Here is a 14,476-nt window from a genome sequence, read left to right as displayed (position 1 = left end):
TCCCTCGCAGTGGGAAAAAGAGTGCACCCGTCCTTGCCCCGCCCCCTCCTTTGGCCCTCCTCGCCCTGATGAAGGTGCAGCCTAATTAGGCTTAGCATCGAACCGCGCGTCGGCGTGACCCTTTTGGATGGCATCTATATAGTCCATGCTGTACCATCTTGTTTATTGTATATTGCCTCCATGTTACAGTTTTAGGTCTAGCGGACATTGGAAAATCTTTTTCTGCAGATCACTATGTATTTCCTTAATGATCTATGTATGAATGTGTAAATATTGTATTGCCTGAGATAGTGTGTGATAGTATCTGCAGAGGATGACTGTGGAAGTGTGTGGGACTTGAAAAAATTTACGTTATTTCTAAACTCTTATGACACACTGTATATTAGATTGTTACTCTATGGACGTTTTTATATGTATTCCCTAAGCACCTATGTGGAACCCTCTACACCGAGTTTACCTTAATCCATGACAAATAAAACATATATATATATTTTTCTAAAAAAAGATGTTTTGACTCTATGTGAATCAATGTCTGCTCTGATACGTAACTGTTTGTCACCCCTCGTTTGAGTGTGAGGATTCCCCAGTGGGACCTTGAAATTGACCCTGGCAGGGTTTTCTTCTTTTCTATTCAGCTGGATCAACGGAATAACCTTCTGGAGGGTCTCAATCTTGAACGGGATCTTCTGTATGAACAAGTTCAGACCCCGAAGGTTGATGACCACTCGGAAACCCCCCGTGATCTTTGGCACCACGAAGATGATGGAGTAAACGCCCAACCCCTGCTCCGCCAGGGCAACCGGGACAACCGCCAGCTTGCTGACCAAAGAACGAACCCCGTCCAACAAGGCCAGACGGCGGGAAGCATCCCGAGGAGAAGGGGTCACCACTACCCCGGAGGGGGGTACAAGAATTCGATCCGGTAGCCCCACGACAAGACAACCAGCACCCATCCGTCCGAGGTCATCAGGCGCCAAGCAGGAGGGAACCTGCGAAGTCTCCCACCAACCAGAGGCGGACCACCAGCGAGAACGTCCCCAAGGGCGGCCCAGTCAGGAACGCTGCGGACCAGACCCGGCACCCCTCTGGGACGTCTTCTGAAATTTCCGGGGGAAAGAACGCCCAGTGCCACGTTGATTCCGAAAGGAGGACTGCTGAAACCTGGAAGGCTGGCGGAAAGTCCTGCCACCCGAGAAGGAGGGACCCCCCGGGTCGGAAGGTCACGAAAAGATAAAGAATGCTTGCGCTCCTTGAAGACTTTGTGCAGCTTTTCTTCCAGCGAGTCGTCAAACAGACGCGCACCAGTGAAGGGCAGCTTCAAAGCCATGGAACGCTGGGCCGCGTCCGTCGTCCAATCCCGCAGCGTCAGGTTACGACGGGCAGCAATAGACGAGCCACAGGACATAGCAGAAGCCCTCACAGAATCAAACGCGATGTCCGACAGGAACTCCGCCTGGCGCTCCATGGACTCCAGAAAATCCGGACAACTGCCACCCACCTGCATAGCAGGAAACAGGGACTCGAAACCGGTCAGCAAAGACTGGGCAACATAGGCTCCATAAATCCCAGAACAAAGAGCCAGGTGAGAGGCGGCGTAAGACACCATCAGAGCCGAATCCAACTATTATCAACACCATCCATCAGAATGTCATCATCCGTCATGGAAGGACGACCCACAAGACTGGCCACAACGGAATCCATAGGAATGGAACTAGGCAAAGAGTCCGCCATATCCTACAATGGAGAAAGCATGGACATAAACCTGGGCATGGAGAAATGATCCGGGTCCTTCCACTCCTTCAACAGAACCACGGACACAAAAGGATGCACCGGCAGAGAAGAGGCAACAGGCCACCAGAATTGCGGCAAGAGAACATCCAGAGAAGTGCAGGGCGAAGAATCCTCAGGAAACCCCATGTCAACCCACACATGGGAAAGGACGTCAGGCAAGAGCTCCCTGGAAATGGACATGCCCTGCAGCGCAACCGCAGCAAGCGAAGACCCATCGGAATCATCAGAGGAGGAAATATCCGAAGAAAGGCAGAAATCCCAACAGCAAGCCACTGATTAGACTTAAAAACAGAAAGAGTCACCAGAATAAGGCGCCCAATCCGGGCATCAGCACACTTCCAGGCACGCATCACAGGAGGGGGGGAGGAGTCCCCACCGGAATCAGGGGAAGAGGCAGGTACAGGAGAGGAATAACTCCTCTCATGATGGAGAATGCCCATGACCAACGCCCCCAAGCACAAAGCAGCAAGAAATTAACCACAAAGAAAAGAAAAACAGCGGCCAAACAGCCGGTGTGCAACTACCCCTTTAATAACATCAGAGGTCAGTAGAGGGGACGTAGCTCAGTGGAAGAGCGCATGCTTTGCATGTATGAGGCCCCGGGTTCAATCCCCGGCATCTCCAGGAGTCTCTGTACAGTATCCTGGCTTAGGCTTATTTGTTATATATATACTTTTTTTGCTTTTTGCAACCGTGCACGAACACGGAACAGGCATGTCACTGCCCAGCGAGGAAATGGCCCCAAGAACCGGGGCGCCCGGAGCCCACCCGGGCGCCCGCCTACACCAGCACCCAGGACCTAACACGGCCGACGGGTACAACACAGGACAATGCGCAAGCGCGCAAAACCAGGAAGACGCCGCTGAGACAGCCGGCAAACCACCGCCGCCGTCCGCCCCAGTGCAGCAGGGCGAACAACGCGTCCCAGAGGCACACTCAGGAGCCGACACCAGGGCCCCCACAAGACAATGAGGCCCCGGCGACACCGGGGAATCCAAAGGGGAGGAGCGCACTCCACAACAGCCCAGCGCTCACAGCCCCAAACCCCTACCTGCACGGTCGTGGTTCCAGCAGGAAAGAACATCGAGCAGCAGGAGGAAGATCCACAGCACACCAGCAGCGCGAACAGAGACCAGGGCAGTAAACGAAACAGGAAGACCCACGAAGCCAAGCAGCATAGGTCACCTGAGCCCAGGAGGAGAAAGGGAAGCCCAGCAGCCCCACTCCGAGGAATCCCACGACGGTCCATGGGAGCCCCCCAGAGCCCAGCAGAGGAGGATCCACAGGACAAACGAAGCAGGTAAGCGCCTGGCACTCACCCCAGCGTCTCCCATCAAGTAATCCACAGACAGGAAACAAAACAGGATGTACTTCTGGTGGTTAGGTGTGATATAGCACCTGGCAGGAGGGGGGGGGGTGGAGCCTAAAAGCGTTTTCTGTTTTGTTTCCTGTCTGTGGAATACCTCATGAGTGATGACTGGGTCGAGGACGAGGGACTTAGAGGTAATGTTGTGTCTCTATTAATTCTTTTCTATGAAAAGGTCTCCTTCCTGGGTCCTCAAAAGACCACAGACACAGATCTTTGAGCTGTGTGTCCATTCAGAGTGGATACTAAAAAGAGGAGAGGGAAACCAGAGGTGTTATTGGACAAACCCTCTTAACTCGTTACCTTCAATGTGTCCACAAATTTTAGTAATGGGTTTCTAATAAATGTTATGAAAATAAAGTGGCCCTATATGCATGGATGCACATCCCAGCGAAACAGTGCCTGCGATTGGAGTTTGGGAGAGCCCGCTGTGACCAGATTTCACGAAGGTACAATGGAAAATAGGTAATAAACATAAACTCCTAATTACAGAGGATGGATTTAGCAATCATTAGAAGTTTGGAAACACCACCTCATATCAGGCACACGAGTTGGTTAAACTACAGAAGGTGCCAAAGACAATAAGAAAGCTGGGTGTTAAGTTGAGAGCAATTTTTTCGATACTTGCCGTTGTTTTTATCCATTCTCTGACTCGCTTCGTATCTGACGTTCCTTAGATGCATTGTCCCTCTAATTAATACTTTTTTCGATCGCCTAAGATCAAGATGCTTGCATTGCTTTTTAAACATAGCATCTTTTCAAATTATTGAATTTGAATGCTTATGGCAGAATTTATATGTAAATGTCACTAGTGAACTTCTGTTTCTATTTTCCATTGTAAAATTTAGACTAACGTCCTTATACTTGTAATCATTATTTGTGATGTATGTTTTGAGGGTAAACAAGTATGTTAGCAGAAGTGTGTCTGCTCAGAAATCCTTCTCACTATATTTACTGACATGATGTGCAGCAACACCACAATGCTTGTGTTCCACTTTTTTAATGAGACTGAAATGACTGCCCTTCACTCTACTTAGCATGTTCGGCAGAGGCCGTATCATTGAGAGGAGTGTGTGAATTTCTAATTTGTGCTGGAACAAGGAGGCTAACTGCTCTAATTGATGTGAATCGTACAAGGATTACACAATAATACATCTTTCTTGGGTGTTTACCACATTGACGTCCATTCTCAATGCAGCTGGGTGATGTATATTCAACGTTGAACAGGATTACTTCCCCTATGTCCAAGCACACACTCATTTTTTTGACAATGAATAATGGGTTGTCTCTTCAACAGATCTTAAAGATTATCTGTTTTATTTATATGTATACTTTAACATTACATGTAAATAACTTTGTAAGATAAACGTCTTCATAATGGAATCTTTCAACAAAAAAGTAGAAAAAATACCGATTTTCATAAGATGCCACCAGCTGCAACCGGCGTCAAGGATAAAAAGAATTATTGTGGTGGAGGGGGATAATAAGAGTGCAGAGGTATTCTCAAAAATACAGTATTGCATTTTTGACCATTACACCTCTAACTGCTGTTCATTATTGGATAAAAAGGCCCTTTTCAGTTATGGTAGGATTTTTTCTGGGCGAGGCATCTTCTTTCATGTGGGAAAAGTAAAACAATTCTTAGTGCCAGTGATTAGAGAAGGAATGTCTCCACCTCTTTCTTCTTCTCGGCCCTGTCCAATCGTGTCCTGATGGGCTTTCGGATTCTGTTTCCCAGGGCTGTGCCAGATTTCTGGCATTGCTGGACGGTTAGACAGTCTTTGAAGAACACAATAATATTTCTGAGGGTGGAAGGTGCCAGGTCCCTCTCAGCCTCATGCTAAGGCATAGGGGTTTTTCCAATGTCCATCATGTTCTGTCTGGTGGCTGGTCTTGCTGACACTACCTGGAGTTGGCACAAGATAAAACTGGCATCCCTCGCTCCATTGGATGAATCATTTTACTATGTGGGATCAGTCAATCCTTTTGCGGTAACTCGAAGGGGCAATTGAATACTGTTCGACAACATGTTCTGAGCATATCGCAGACTCAATATAACTCTGCATTGGTCCGTAAATATGGAAATGGTGTCTTAGGCAGGGAGCAATCGCGACAGGAAAGCTGGAGGAGACAAAATCTGGTCAGGTTGCCCACTGTGCACCTTTATCTGTACAGTCTTCTCAAATGGCAACGAAGGTCCTACTGTTCACCTCACTCCCGCTTGCGTAAGTGGATGTACATAATGCCGCTGATCATGGAGAGAGGAAAGGCCACCCATGCCAACACAAAGCAGTAGCCAAAGTAGCCATCCTTCAGTCGACCAGTGTGGAACTCCGAGACGTGGCAAGCATAGATCACAGCAGCGGTGAAGACAGACAGACCTGCAACAAGACAGAAGGGTAAGTAGTCTCTCAGCGACACAGTGCAGTATCCATGCGCCATAACCAGGCGTAATGCATTTTAAGATTATTTGCCTAACAGGTGAGTGACAATAACATTCTTAAGAGATGGAGCATCTCCACACCCTGGGTACAATTGTCTTAATTAAAACCATATGTTGACCTTTTGTTAATTATTATACAGTTAACTTAAATTAATGTATTTTCTGTTATCTACGCAATCCCAATTAAACACCCTCACCCAGGGAAATCGAATGCATCCCTTTTAATCTACAGCAATCTCACTGGTCTGTGCAATATGTCAAATAATATATGTTACCAAAGGGACCTTCTTGAGAGTGCTAAATAATTACACTACTTATTAGTGTGTGGTAAATTCAATATTATAAAACAGAATATTTGACATTGGCAACCTTTTTGGGTGACTACCCAGGAAAAGTTTTTTTAGTGACTTTCATAAGCATTCAAACCTTGCATATTTTCACAAGGTAGATGCCGTCCACCCTGCAAGAAGTGGGCCTCACTGAAATATGTTGAACTTGGCCCGGAGTAATTTTCAGGCATCGAGACACATTCAGTACCTCTGCTTTCTTTCAGAGCAGCAACGTACATGCTGTTGGGAGGCTTTCGTATTTCAGGCTCCAGCTGGCCCATAACAAAGGCCGAATTTAAGGGGCCACCAGGCCTCCCTTTGGTCTACTATTCTAGTTGGGACTATCTGAGCATCACACCTAGATTCAAGGGGGCACAGCGTGTTCACTCCTTGTGATGTCACTTCCTGCGAGGTCATGGGTTGTGAAGCCACTTCCCGTGTTGCAGCGCCGTGATGTTGCGCTGTGATATCATGCACCATGAAGTCACTTGCCTACTGCCTAACTCGGTTAGTCCCCCCACTTCTTTTTAAGTCGAGCTGGGCAGCGCATTCGCTGCTGCGAAGCATGTAATATTGGAGTATGGCTTTGAAGCTCCGCCCATATTTTTAATTGGCTTGTGTCATTGCCCTTTGTAAATGCTGGCTTCAGAGTTGTTATTAGGCTTGTTAGTCCCGCCTTGGTACTGCCTTGTCTTTATTTTAACCTTCCATAACGACTGGACATTTTACTTGTCTTGTTACACGGTCTGCTTTATCTTGGCTGTGGGCACAATTTTGTTTAATGATTTGCCCCTATACCACCCACTATGTCGCAGCACACCGCCTGCTTTGATTTTATTAACTAAAAGCGGTCCGATTTAACTGTAGCGGCCACGTTTCTTTCTTTATTTTAGCAGCATGGTCCGCTTTAAGTATAGCAGCCATGCATACTTTTTTTGGTTTTGTTTACTAGCGCCCATGCAGTGCTTTCACATTCATGGAGGCCACGTCCCCTTCTTCAGACAAGGCATCTAAAGAAAGGGGCGCAGCCGCAATTAAAGTGAAAGCGGGGCATTGGCGCTTTTACAACAAAAAAAATCTGTCAACTTGACAAACAGATGCTTTTTTTGTCAAAGTGCCCCTTGCCGCGGTTTCACTTTAAAGTCGGCCACGCCCATTTGTTTAGATGTGGTTTGTCTAAAGAAAGGGGCGCAGCCTCCATGAATGTGAAAGCGCACCATGAGTGCTAGTAATTTGCAATGCAATTGATCTTGCATTTGGGAGAGTTTAAGCTATTGCATTTCCAATAACTCAAACTCTCGTAAATGCGAGACATATTCCATTGCAAATGCTTGTTTTGGACTTGTGCCCTGGTTGAGGGGTTCGAGTGGATAAATGGGACCAGGAAGTTCAAAATAAACAAAAGAACATAGGAAGACAAAGGTAGCAAAGAGCCCTTACTTGCAAAGATCTGGAAGAGGCCCGTGGCGTAGAAGAGCCCTCCACGTGCCATGGTGTAGAGCTGCCACATGAAGAGGATGAAGGAGAAGCTTGAGAATAAGACGGAGAGCACCATCAGGGCCTGGACGGCGTGGAACCAATCTGCATGGAAATAAAATCAGTTCTGTTCAACGAGTTAGCATTCAAACAATTTGATCTTTTTGAAGATCAGCAAAGGAGATTTCTCAAAATGGACTACATCAGGCTCACGGAGTTTATCCATTTCTCTTTGTTTTGCTGTCCCGGTCTAGTAGTTTTCTTTTCTCATTATAAATACAGAGAGATTTAACCCATAATGTAAGGAACAAGCACTGGCAAAGTCAATAAGTCTCCCCGTTCAGCTTTGCCAATGCAGACCTATTGGCTTTACCAACATTTTTTTGGCTGGTGCTGTTCAGAGAGAGTAGTGGAGGTCGAAATTAAAAACGTATTCTCTAAACAAATGCTAGGCCATAACAACTTCTCAAAAGAACAGAGAATTGCCCAGAGCAATCTGCAAAATAGCGAGGATCTGACTATCAAACCCGCCGATAAGGGCGGGGGTGTGGTAGTCTTTGACACTGAAAGGTATAACTCAAAGATGAGAGAACTTCTTAGTGTCAAGGAACATTACGAAAAATCGAGATTCCAGGAACTGAGCAAACTAAAGAGTGAGGTGGCCCATCTTCTGAGCGAGGGGAGAGAGAGGGAGGCCATTAGTGAGAGTGAATATAAGTTCTTACTCAACCAACACCCAGTTACCCCTGCCATGTATGGACTCCCAAAGATCCACAAGAACCTCATGGATCAACCTATGAGATCCATAATTAGTGGAATAGGGTCGATCCTGGAACCGCTAAGTCGGTATGTAGATTTTTTCTTGCAGCCCATTGTGAAGAAACAAAGATCCTATCTTAAGGATACTTCGCACGCAATATCAGTGTTTGAGGGTAGAGGTTTCAATAGGGTGACCCAGTTTCTGGTCACCCTAGATATTGAAGCTCTCTACACAAACATCCCCCAAAATGACACCATCAAGGTAATATCCTCAATTTTGGAGACAGAAGACCTGAAAGGAGGTGAACGCAATTTCATCATATCATGCATCTACCTCATCCTAAAAAAGAACTTCTTTCTCTTCAAGGATGATTTGTTCCTACAGATCAAGAGGACCAGAATGGGGGCCACTTGTGCCCCCAGTCTGGCCTGTCTGTATGTGAGTAATTTTGAATTAAAACACATCTTTAATGAGGCCGCACCCTTTTTTGAGAACATTTCCTGCTGGCACCGCTACATAGACGATATCATCTTTATTTGGAGCGGTGCCAGCGAGGAATTACAATGTTTTCTTGAGTGGCTGAACCTTGGCGACCCGAATTTAAAATGTACAGGACACCAAAGCAACTCCAGGGTTGAATTCCTGGATATAGTGATTAAGGATGAAGAAGGCACTCTAAAAGTTGAATTGTTTACCAAGCCAACTGACAAAAACACACTCCTCCATTATTCCAGCAACCACCCGAAGGCACAGAGAGACAACGTGCCCTTCGGAGAATTTCTAAGACTTAGAAGAAATTGCTCGAATCTGGAAGATTTTCATAAACACTCAGATAATACCAAAAGAAAACTGAAAGAAAGAGGCTATCCCCACAAATTACTTAAACATTCTTTCAAGCGAGCACGCTTTTATGACCGGGACAGCCTCCTTGATCAGAATAAAACCCAAACCAAAAATGATCTCGATAGGATAGTCTTTGTGACTCAATTCTCTCAGGCTAGCAATCAGATTAAGAATATTATTAATAGAAATTGGCGCATTCTTAATTTCAATAACAACAACCAACTTAATAAACCCCTTTTCTCCTTTGGAAGAAACAAAACTCTACGTAATTGTCTAGTACACACCTATAAGCCACCTGGAGAATCCCAACAAACTTTAACTGGTGGACTGGCAACAGGTAATCACAAGTGTGGAACCTGTTCTATCTGCCCACATTGCATCGTAGGAACCTCCTTCGATTACAATGAAAAATCCCTGACCTCAAGAACGTTTAACAATTGCAGAAGCCAAAATGTTGTTTATCTGCTGATTTGCCCATGTAACCTAGGTTATGTGGGTGAGACCAGCAGAGAACTGAGAGTTAGGGTTCTTGAGCACAAATCAGCCATTCGCACTAACAAATGTAACGCTCCCCTCACGGAACATTATAGACAGCACAACCATTCTTGTGATGACGTGCGATGGTTTATCCTGGAGAAAATCAGAACCACTAGATGAGGAGGGGACGTCGATAAATTGAGAAAAACGAGAGAACAATGGTACTTCTGCCACCTTAATACCATTGATAAAGGGTTAAACACCAGGGAGGACTGGACCAAATGCATTTAGAACTTCCTCTGTAAAGACCAACTTCTCTTCAACTGGTCCAGTTCTGCCAATATCTCAAACAGTTTCGATATCAGACCGAGCACGCTTATGACCCTTCTAGCTGGGTCTATTTGTTCGCTTCAGTCTAATCTATTCTAAAAAGCATAGAATATAGACTACTCCTCCCCCCCTCTTAGGAAGAGTCCCACACACCACACACAAATATGTCTCATTAGACTCTCCCTTTTATATGTAATCTTTAGAGAGTTTCTAACAGATTTGAATTTTGAATCTTGAATATTGGACTCGACCATTGCCATAGGTGTTCTCTATGACTATGATCTAAGTTTATAAACTTTGACAATTGATCTTTCTGCTTCTAATTGAGCCCAAATGTACCTTTCCTCATCCTACAAATAAAAGTGGCGCATAAACATACTAGGGAACCATCTAGATCACTCCGGTCGGGATAAACTGCAGGCACAGATAGTGCACAACCACCCGGGGCATGCGTCCATTGGGAGGCGGGGCAGAGTGTGTCCGTTTGAGACAGTGGTTCAGTTTGGATAACTCTGGACCATCTTGATATTCCACGTAACATAACAAGGGGTCAATAAATGTAGTCGACATACAGGCTACAATAATTGCGCGAGAAGTATCGAATAGAACAGAGGGATTTTTCATGCTACGATATGTAAGACGGGTTCCCGCCGCCACTCGCAGTCAACAGTGCCCTCATCCAATGAGAAGTACGGAATTCGAGCTTTGCTACGCAAATTCCGAGACCCGTTACCTAGAGCTCCCATTGGTCAATAATTGAACCAATGAACAGCGAGTCTAGACGTCTTAAACATGGCGTCCCGCTTCTTGGGTTGCATTGAATGTTTGCGACCAGAGAAGCGTGCAGCCGCCAGTAGACGTAGAGGTAAGCGTTCCAGCCAGAGGCCAATCCGGCATACTTTAACTCTCAGTTCATAATCCTCTAGGGTGCCTACTAAATGCCTAGTTTTTCTGTTTCTTTCTTGTTTCGTTCCTGATAGAGAACGAATACTCACGCCTCCGGGGCACGACTTAGGCGCCTCTGGTCCCACAAAACGCGATTGAAAGTAAAGCGCTGTGGACTCAGAAAGTTCGGCATTATATAAACAGGTACGGCGACTTTGCCTCTCAATACAGTATCTACTAGATAAGAATTAGGAATAACAGCATGCACGTCAATGAACTTATAGTAATAGAACCATATCCTTGCATCAAAGGCGGCAAGGATAACTAGCTCTGAATATCAGATGGGTTAGATAAAGAATTAGGGAATAAACAGCATTATGAATTAGATACGAGCAATAACATTGCTCGTCAAGGGTGATAAGGGCCTAGCATCAAAATAGGACATGATAGTAGGTAGATAATTCAAATAACATGCAACTGCCTCTTATTATGCTGTAAAAATTTGCTTCAGATACAAATGTTATAACTAATTAGACATGTCCTGTCTTCCACGATGCTATGATAGGTTGCCCCTAGAGGCAATACAGTACGCTTGTGAATCTATATGAAGGATAGTTTACCTTCTGGAGCTTGTTTTAGTTTCAAATGCCATAATGCATTAAACATGCTCAGTCTCCTATGATGGTATGAAATTCTGTATCTAGAAATGTACAGTGAAGATGTGTCAATTAATGTGAATAACAGAGTCCTTGTTAAAATGTAAACAGGATAATTTTAACAACGAGTTGATTGCCAAAATATTAATTCCACTGTGTATCCATTTTTTAGGAACATATGTATACTACGACAGAAACCGATTCTTTGTCTTGATAAAGGTGGATAGAATTTCAACAAACCACCGAAACGCGTCGACGCCCTAGTACAGTGTGATTCATGGTTCAGACACTGAGGTTGACACAGTATAATCTTAGAGTGCATAACACCGGTGCCTTAAAAAAGAATATCAGAACACACACCTTGTATTGCACAAACTGTATGTCTTACTGTTTTTCTATCTGTTTTTAGCAATATTGCTGGTCAATATTGAATGTGGGATTGTTATTTTATTGTTATATTCATTTTATCTTGTGCTACGCAGATCACTTGGTTTTTGCTTTTTTAACTGTACTGTATACAATAAAAAATTTACTTTTAATTTTCTTGTTATAGCTATTGCTTTTTTCCATTTATAGTGTTTATGTACATGACCTTGCTCAAGGGAATTGTTCTTGTTTTATATTGGCTGTTCAGCAGCAGCAGAAACAAACAAACAGTTAAAGTCCACGCTGAACAGCATCAGAAAACAAGCATTGAAAATGCAATAGGTCTTGCATTTTATTAAGTTAAAGCCATTTGCTTTGCTAATGGTATTGTATAGCAAAGCAAATGGCTTTAACTTAATAAAAGGCGAGACCTATTGCATGTTCAATGCTTGTTTCTTCTGTCACCCTATCTTTTGTCTACCTTTCTCCATCTGCTTCCCTTCCCCTCCCCACCTTCATTCTTCGCCTCTCATCCTTCTATCTCGCTCTGTTTCCCTCCATCTCATTTCATACCAGATGGCTATAAGTGCCGAGAAGCAGCAGCGAGCTTACTAGAGCTTTACAACAGCAACAAGATTTAGAAACAGAGCAGCATGTCTGCTTTAAAAGTTAAAAAGTGGTGCAGCGTGCGGAGCGCTTTTATCTGCTTTGCTTGTTGTTTAAGAATGCAGCTTAGCGCTATAGCGCTGACTTCCAAAATCGATGTTCATCCAGAAAGTGGGGCAGAATAAAGCAAAACCTCTCCCTTTCCGCTCAAACAGCTCCACTAGAGCTGCGGAAGACCGAAGGGTAGGTACGGAGCAGTAAATATAAAACAAGTTAAAATGAGACACGGCCTCGCGGCCGTGAAAGTGAAAGTACGGCCGGCCGGCCGTGAATAATTAGGGGAGGAGAAATGCCTGAGGTAGAGCGCACGCTGGGGGAAGCTTGTGGGAGGGAGGCTTGTGGCTTTGATGCGTGCACGCACTTTTCACGGGCACTGCATGAAATCGCCCGTTTGGTTAAGCTCTGGTTAAGCCCCTATATCTCTCGCCAGCAATATGCAAGCGCATTAGCAGGCGAGACCTAAAAAAGCAAGCAAATGAGACTGACAAGAAAGTCAACCAATGGTAGGCAATGGGAGGACACAAAGGCACTGTAAGTATTACTGTAGCCCACAAGAGCTCTTTGACAACACATGCTAAAAGCAATCTGCAGAGAGGAACTAAAACACAGGACTTGAATCAGAATGAGTTAATCTAGTCTGCTATGGGTCATTTTATAATCTATGCCATACTATATATGGAGACTTAATAGTTCTCTGTGGTTCCTGTCAGTATGGAACGCTCAATCACCAATAATTTTGGGATGGAGCAAATTCTATATGGTTTTCTGACCAGTGAGTGGCAGCATAGAAAGACTGTGGACCCCAGCACTCAACAAAGCACAGCTGGCAGCAGTGGCGGGCTACTTCCCATTATACAAAGAGCTGTGTTTTTAACACCAGGCGATGGAAGTCGTGCACTCTCAATGGAGGTACTGAGAAAGATAAACACATTGTTTGTAATATGCTACCTCAAAAATTCGAAATAAGTTGAATGCACTTTGGGGTTGAGCACTTGAAAGGCAGCTAACAGGATGCCAAATAATTTTTGTGTCTTCACTGTCTGGTTGCTGAAGGGCCTGCTTTGTCTTATCAGGCTTCTGTCTCTAGGCTTTATATATAACACTACAGGTGCACTAAAAAAGGGAGGGAAACAGGATGCCATAACAGTTCTTGTTTTTCCACAATCTGGCCACTAGAAAACCCCGACTTTTGTTCTACCGGACTTCTGGACAGTGGCTGTCCAAGCTGGATTTTAGAGTTAGATGTGGGAGAATACAAGGGTTATTATAATACACATGACCGCAGCCCTCAGAGTCTAAGTTCAGTGTGGCTGAAGAGTTTTGACATTGTGAAAATGCTCAAAGTGGGTATTTATGGCTACAATAACTTTTATCCCATTGGTTAGGGCGTCTCCAGGAGTCATTCCCACTCACTAGCTCGGGCCAGGCATGAATATAGCATATACAGGCACCCACTTCAGACCACTCCTGGATCTGAAGAAGATCAGAAGAGGACTGAAACTGCTGTCTAAGACCCAAGAGGAGCTCAGAAGAACTGGACCTGCTCTCTCTCTTACCTAGGACAACAAAGTGGACACCAAAAGTCATAAGGCTGACCTCTTGCTCAAGTCACAGGGACACACAAAACTACAAGAGGCCTTTCCTACAACTGCCCAGCTGACATGTGGCAACTAGACCTGGACTGGACTTTACTGTTGGCCTCTGCCGGACATCCTGTGAGTCTCTAAGTGCTTCCTCTGAGGTCCTGGGGGTGTTCTAATGTGTACTTCTCTGGTGGAGATGGCATTAAAGGACTAAGTTAGAAGGTAAAATCTTTGGCTATGACTAACCTGTTGGTGTATCTGACCTGCACTCTATCATGGTCAGCATCAAATGGAGCCCAGGTCTAGGTCTCTCATTGGCACTTTGTGCTTCTTTGTCCTATTCCTACTTAAGGCTTTAAAAATCGTATCTCCAGTTCTCCTTATTGGATGTTTATCATTTTAGTGTCATTTGGTTTAGTAAATTTTATATAATTTTTCAAATTCAGTTTGGGAAATGTATTGTTTTGTATTTGGACTCTATTACTGTTTTGATACTGCAGAAATA

General features: G+C 44.8%; 1 protein-coding gene and 1 non-coding gene across 2 annotated transcripts in view; one reads left to right on the top strand and one right to left on the bottom strand.

Moving 5' to 3' along the window:
• The first annotated feature begins 2,343 nt into the window (after positions 1 to 2,343).
• Positions 2,344 to 2,415, top strand: TRNAA-UGC (transfer RNA alanine (anticodon UGC)). Its single transcript has one exon. It is a non-coding gene; the product is annotated as a tRNA-Ala (tRNA).
• A 2,042-nt stretch (positions 2,416 to 4,457) lies between these two features.
• EMP3 (epithelial membrane protein 3 (MAM blood group)) overlaps positions 4,458 to 14,476 on the bottom strand; it is a 114,858-nt gene continuing 104,839 nt past the window's right edge. Inside the window, exons 4-5 of the mRNA XM_078654968.1 lie at positions 7,370 to 7,510; positions 4,458 to 5,538 (exon numbers count right to left, since the gene is read on the bottom strand). Coding sequence (XP_078511094.1) covers positions 5,369 to 5,538; positions 7,370 to 7,510 — 311 coding nt within the window. The 3' untranslated portion in view covers positions 4,458 to 5,368. The remainder of the gene's footprint in view (positions 5,539 to 7,369; positions 7,511 to 14,476) is intronic.

The sequence above is a fragment of the Lissotriton helveticus genome, chromosome 7 (assembly GCF_964261635.1).
Source record: "Lissotriton helveticus chromosome 7, aLisHel1.1, whole genome shotgun sequence".
In the NCBI taxonomy this organism is placed as follows: Eukaryota; Metazoa; Chordata; class Amphibia; order Caudata; family Salamandridae; genus Lissotriton; species Lissotriton helveticus.
Note: the sequence above shows the minus strand (reverse complement) of the source record. Positions and strands in the feature narration are given on the sequence as shown.